The 5,897-nt window shown below is 51.3% G+C and overlaps 1 protein-coding gene across 1 annotated transcript; it reads left to right on the top strand.

The window, feature by feature from the left end:
* Positions 1-1,360: 1,360 nt before the first annotated feature.
* Positions 1,361-5,041, top strand: LOC107101633 (L-lactate dehydrogenase B chain). The gene is made up of 8 exons (XM_015400624.1): positions 1,361-1,455; positions 3,152-3,287; positions 3,361-3,478; positions 3,561-3,734; positions 3,814-3,987; positions 4,059-4,176; positions 4,307-4,430; positions 4,518-5,041. The coding sequence occupies exons 2-8, from the start codon at positions 3,159-3,161 to the stop codon at positions 4,683-4,685; spliced, it is 1,005 nt and encodes a 334-aa protein (XP_015256110.1). The 5' UTR covers positions 1,361-1,455; positions 3,152-3,158; the 3' UTR covers positions 4,686-5,041.
* Positions 5,042-5,897: the final 856 nt, after the last annotated feature.

Below are 5,897 nucleotides of genomic sequence, written 5' to 3'. Positions count from 1 at the left end.
ATAATTAATGTGCACAAATAAGGAATAGTTGTTTTAACCATACATGGAAACAGAGTTTTATGGAGCCCCCAGGAACTTGGGCCCCTAGGCAGCTGCCTAGTATTGCCCTAATGGTAAATCCCCCCCTGCCTCTAATGGTGCTTTACGTCTAGCAGTAGTAATCATGTTCTGCTCTAAATATGCTAATAAACTGGGATTTGCCCAGCCTGATGACATCACTCACCCTTTATGAACTCAGAGAAAGTCTGGACTTTACCCAGACTATTGCAACACCTTGATGCCCTTTGTTTTTCTAGCCAGTCTAATATAGATCTGCTCCTGGTGATGACCCACTTTGGACTGACTGGGTTGATAACGGAACGCTGCTCAGCAGCTAACTGGGAAACCAGCTTAAAGTCATTTGCTCTTCTGGTCCGTACCTGCTGACAGCATGAAGGTTCAGCTCTCTGGATCCATGTTTGCATTCTAGCCTTTTTAACCATAAGTGGGTCAGTTTAATGTTTGGACTTTTCTATAGAGCTGCAGTGGTTTTGGTTCTAGATCTATGTTTGATCAGAGTAAAGCTGTGGATGAAGAAAAATATCCCAGCTTTACCTACAGGAAGTTCCTCACAGGAGGATCTTGGTGAAGTAAAACCTGATCTGTGTGGAATGAGCAGAGGGACATTTCTGGGTCTTCCTTCATGTAAATGAAAATCAGCATTTGATGGAAGGAAAAGTGCTGGAATGATTCATTTGATTTGTTGGAATCCTGCAGAATTTATTCAACGCCTCCAGAAAAAGGAAAACATGAATGAGTGAAACTATGAGAGCCTCAGATTGTAAGAACATGGGTTCTTCATTTCTAAGGGCCACTCCAGGTCATTGACTCTGTGAGAGGAGCCCAGAGGTGACATCTGCAGGAGCCATGTAGGGATGGACCTTCTGAGCTTCCGTACTTTGTCCTTCATGCAGGCTGCAGAGGAAGTGGTTTTCTTCTCTATGGGGCCGTCTGTACAGTTAAGCTGTGAAAGATGAGGAGGAATATTTATGGATTATTTTTCACTCCATCATTCATTTATAAAAAAAACTTCCAAACTAAATATTTAGATTTCCAGAAAGCTAAATATTTATTTTCCAAACTAAATACTTGTTTTGTTAGATAAATATTTAGCTTGGCGCTAGCTAAATGTTTAGCAACAGAAACACTGATCTTGTCTATAAATATAATAAACACATTAATGGAAACAATTACTTTATTTTTCCATAGAACTAATGACTGAAAACAAACAGTAAACAGAAGCTCCTCTGATCATCATCTTCATCACCTGGTGGGAGGAAGGATAAAAGGGTGACGTAAGAGCCGCCCTGCTCAGCCCCTCCCCCTCCTCAGCCCATCCTCCTCTTCCTCTTCCTGCTCCTCCACAGCTCCTCTGCTCCTCTGCTGCTCCGCTCACATCACAGCCTCTCCTGATCGGTGAGTTTGGTTCATGTTCGTTTCCCTGGTCTGGTCCGGTTCGGTTCGGTTCGGTCCTGTGCTGCCGGTACCGGTAGGGCTGCGGCTCCGCGCTGCGTGCAGCGGGCCTCAGCATCCATGGCCGCTCCGCGCGCTGCGGCGGGATCCGCTCACATTGAAAGTCGCACGCGGCCCTCAGGGGCCGCTCTGCGGGAACCTTTCGGTTCGGTTCGGTTCTGCTGCGCAGGCAGACATTTTAGGAACATCTGGTAACGGAAGTATTTGGGCTGGTTTGGAACTTCCGGTTGAAAAATGTTCAGTAAAATGTAAAGTGTGACGCAAACGGAACCAGAAACGGAACCAGAACCCAGCAGCTCCTCCAACCACCGCGTCACTCCGCCCGCAGCCTCCATCTTTGCTCCGCATGAAGGTCGACAGAGGACGGCCAGGGCGACCTTAATGGGGCCCCTGAGGGCCCCCATGCTCTCCTCCTCTGACCTTGGTGTTAGCCTGCTGAGCTAACAGGCTACATGCTTCAGGCCCCTGGCCTCATCCCCGGCCTTCCAACTGGCCCAGAACCGGTCCGGTCCGGGTCACCGGACCTACAGCTGCTTCTAAATGGACCTCCATGGTGCTGCTTATGGATCTCAGGCTCTGACAGCGGCTCCAGGTTCTGAGCATCAGTAGACCCATCAGCTGGACCTGCTGAGGCTCAGCTGCTCCTCCCCCACCTGTTGCTGCGCACTTCCAGACAGCTGGCTGCAAAGAGGCAGCATCATGGAAAATGTGGTGGTTCATGAAGGACAGCCGGTTCTGACCTGGTTCTGACCCTTTGACCTTGGGTTGCTGCAGAGTGGACCAGCAGAACCAGCTGTGCTCCAGAAGCAGCAGAGCTTCCCGTCCTCCATCCTGTCGGGTCTGATCTGGTTCTGGGATCTGGTTCTGGGATCTGGTTCTGGTTGATGGGAATTTTGGGTCAACAGTTAGTAAATTCCTGAAAGGATTACTGCAGCGGTCCCCAACCTTTTTTGCACCACGGACCGCTATATGTCAGACAATATTTTCACGGACCGGGGGTGGACTGGCATAAAATCAAATACAAACAACATAAAAATAAAACAAGCCGGTCCCATCTAGGCGTAATCGGAGAAAATGACAGACGAAGTGTGCTCCTGATGTCCAGTCTGCTCCGTAGCTTTGTTTTGGTTGCTGTAACCGCAGAAAATCCCGCTTCACAAAGATAGGATGTTATAGATAGGATGAGTCTTAACCTGTGTCAAGAGGCACAGATGCACCGACTGATGTAATTGGGAGAGAATATCGCAATTTTTTTATATTTTTCAAAATTATACATCACTCAGACTCTGTTGATGAATTTTATATATATATACACACTTTTTTTTCCTGTGTGGCCCGGTACCAAATGACCCACGGACCGGCCCGGTGGTTGGGGACCGCTGGATTATTGAAATAATCCCGACTTTAAAATTCCTAGAGTTCAGTTTGTGGCTGCAGCGCGTTTCTCTTCGGCTTTTATCTAAAACGTCAGGTTTTTATTTTCTCGATCTCCACATTATTTTGCGTAGACTGACAGAAATGCGTCTCAGTAGGCGTGATGCTGTACAGCTCCACCTGCAGGGCATCAGTGGGAGCTGCAGACGGTCATCATGGCGAGGCGCTGAGTGACAGGAAGTCTTTGCTCTGATTGTTCCTGCAGGTCAGTCATGTCTTCAGTCCTGCAGAAGTTGATCACCCCCGTGGCCGGCGCCACCGCCGAGCCGCCCAGGAACAAGGTGACGGTGGTCGGCGTGGGCCAGGTCGGCATGGCGTGCGCCGTCAGCATCCTGCTGCGGGTAAGACTCTTGTCCATCCAGTGGAGAGAAGCGGCTGGCGTTGGCGCTAACCTGTCCCGTCTCGCCGCGTCAGGACCTGTGCGATGAGCTGGCTCTGGTGGACGTGATGGAGGACCGCCTCAAAGGGGAGATGATGGACCTGCAGCACGGCCTGCTTTTCCTCAAGACGTCCAAGGTGGTTGCGGATAAAGGTGAGCGGCCGCTCTGTGTTCACGTTGGTGCCCCTCCCTGCCGACGCTGTCCAACGGGTCTGCTTTGTGTCTCTGTTCTCAGACTACGCCGTGACGGCGAACTCCCGCCTGGTGGTGGTGACGGCCGGCGTCCGTCAGCAGGAGGGCGAGAGCCGCCTCAACCTGGTCCAGAGGAACGTCAACGTCTTCAAGTCCATCATCCCGCAGATCGTGAAGTACAGCCCCAACTGCACCATTCTGGTGGTGTCTAACCCTGGTGAGAACGGCGCCCCCTGCTGGCAGCCTGCTGGTGCTGCTGGTCATAACTCTGTCCTTCTGCTTCCACCAAATGACAGTGGATGTTCTGACCTACGTCACCTGGAAGCTGAGCGGTCTGCCCAAACATCGCGTCATCGGCAGCGGCACCAACCTGGACTCCGCCCGTTTCCGCCAAATGATGGCTGAACGCCTCGGCATCCACTCCAGCTCCTTCAACGGCTGGGTGCTGGGCGAGCACGGAGACACCAGCGGTGAGTCCGGTTCTGCTGAAGCCGCTTCCGGGACGCCGGCGCCGCGCTAACCTGATGTGCTTCCACCGCAGTTCCTGTGTGGAGCGGTGCCAACGTGGCCGGAGTAAACCTGCAGAAGCTGAACCCGGAGATCGGCACCGATGGCGATAAGGAGCAGTGGAAGGCCACCCACAAAGCCGTGGTCGACAGGTCAGTGGTCCCGTTATCAACGCCGCTCTCCTACCTGTCTGCTCGGTCCTGTGAGAAGCGACCGGGTGATGGCGGAATCCGCCGCGGTTCTGGAGGCGGCGTTGAGTAACTCTGAAGCTTTGTGTTCCAGCGCCTACGAGGTGATCAAGCTGAAGGGCTACACCAACTGGGCCATTGGCTTCAGCGTGGCGGACCTGACCGAGAGCATCGTGAAGAACCTGAGCCGGGTCCACCCGGTCTCCACCATGGTTAAGGTCAGCCCAGCCCCTCTGGCGAGGTGCTCGGTAACTAGGCGTCGATAGGGGGCGGTTCCTCAGCTTGCTTCTGTTCTCGTGTTCCAGGACATGTTTGGAATCGGTGAGGAGGTCTTCCTGTCGCTGCCCTGCATCCTGAACGGCAGCGGCGTCGGCAGCGTGGTCAACATGACGCTGACCGACGCCGAGGTGGCCCAGCTGAAGAAGAGCGCCGACACGCTGTGGGGCATCCAGAAGGACCTGAAGGACCTGTGAACGGGTCAGGGGACCCGGCAGTCTCGAGGCACCCCTTTTCCACTCTAACACTCTTTCTGTAGGAAGCTGAGCTTCTGCTTCCAGCAGGCGTCTGCTGCTCCTGTCTGTCGGTGATGTTAGCTGATTTCTAGTCTTCTCGGTTAGGATTCCTACACGAGGCTTTAAAGATCAAACCACGCCCCCTTCCAGGTGTTCTCCTGATTTTACTTTGCTCCTTCAGCTTCAGGGATTCTCCTAGAAACTCCTCGGGCCTCGTACCAAACGGTTGCTAATGTTAACAGATGTCCTTCAAACAGCCGTGTGTCCAGACTTGTATAATCAGATGTGTTGGAATAATAAATGTTCTCACAAAGGTGTCTTCTGACTGGTTTCTAAAGCCGCCTCCTGTCTGCTTCCGATGGTCCTGGTGGCTTCAGTCGTAGACGGAGCGTTGGCGCATTGGGGGGGTGAGCAGCACTGGGGGCAAAGCAGGAAGTAGAACTTCAGAGGACAGGAATTAGTGATGTCATCAAACGCAGATCGGAGGTTTTTGGGGTTATAGATCCACAGAAATGTTAAAGATAAAACAGCAACAGTGCAAAAAATGAACAAGTTAGCAGCAGAAGGTAGAAATTAATGGAATAAAAAGAAATCCAAATATTGAAAATAAAGAGTTGTTTACAGATAAAATCCACCTGGATGGAAACGGTCTATTGTAAATAAGACAGATGAGGGTCCAGTAGCAGCCATTCAAAATGGCCGTTCCCAGTCAAACACCAGCTGAATGGCAGCCCACCTCCAGCCCATATTGTTTTCCTCTGACTCCAACCTGTCACTGAATTACAGGGTCTGACCAGGAGATGACGCTTCTCTGTAGATCTTAACCTCCACAAATCATGACAGAATATTTTAGTACAAAAATTGAATCAAAGCGGAATCTCAGGGGACATTTTGAATGGCGGCCACTGTAATGGTGACACAGGCGTAACTTTCTGAAGGCCTGGTGTGGACATGTCCACAATAAGTTCTGCTTTTTTTCCCACTTTCCACTCGTCTCCTTTAGCCAAAGGTAACAGAGGTTGGCTGCAGCTATCTGTGTTCAGAGCATTTTCAGTTTTTTTTTCTCGTTCTGCTCCCTTGTCCCGCCTCTCGGTAAATCCTGATCTGATCGTATTTCACTGCTTAGAGAGTCGCTACGTGGAGGAGACACACAGCAGCACTCGGTGAATATTA

Source organism: Cyprinodon variegatus, unplaced genomic scaffold (assembly GCF_000732505.1).
Source record: "Cyprinodon variegatus isolate N-32 unplaced genomic scaffold, C_variegatus-1.0 Scaffold1125, whole genome shotgun sequence".
In the NCBI taxonomy this organism is placed as follows: Eukaryota; Metazoa; Chordata; class Actinopteri; order Cyprinodontiformes; family Cyprinodontidae; genus Cyprinodon; species Cyprinodon variegatus.
The sequence above is the reverse complement of the archived record's forward strand: the minus strand, read 5'-3'. Positions and strand labels throughout refer to the sequence as shown.

Bases quoted from the DNA above. Each gene is read 5' to 3' on its own strand.
- LOC107101633 (XM_015400624.1), top strand. From the start codon at position 3,159: ATGTCTTCAGTCCTGCAGAAGTTGATCACCCCCGTGGCCGGCGCCACC. The intron at 3,288-3,360 runs GTAAGACTCTTG...TCGCCGCGTCAG, and splicing joins CCGTCAGCATCCTGCTGCGG to GACCTGTGCGATGAGCTGGC. The intron at 3,479-3,560 runs GTGAGCGGCCGC...CTCTGTTCTCAG, and splicing joins CAAGGTGGTTGCGGATAAAG to ACTACGCCGTGACGGCGAAC.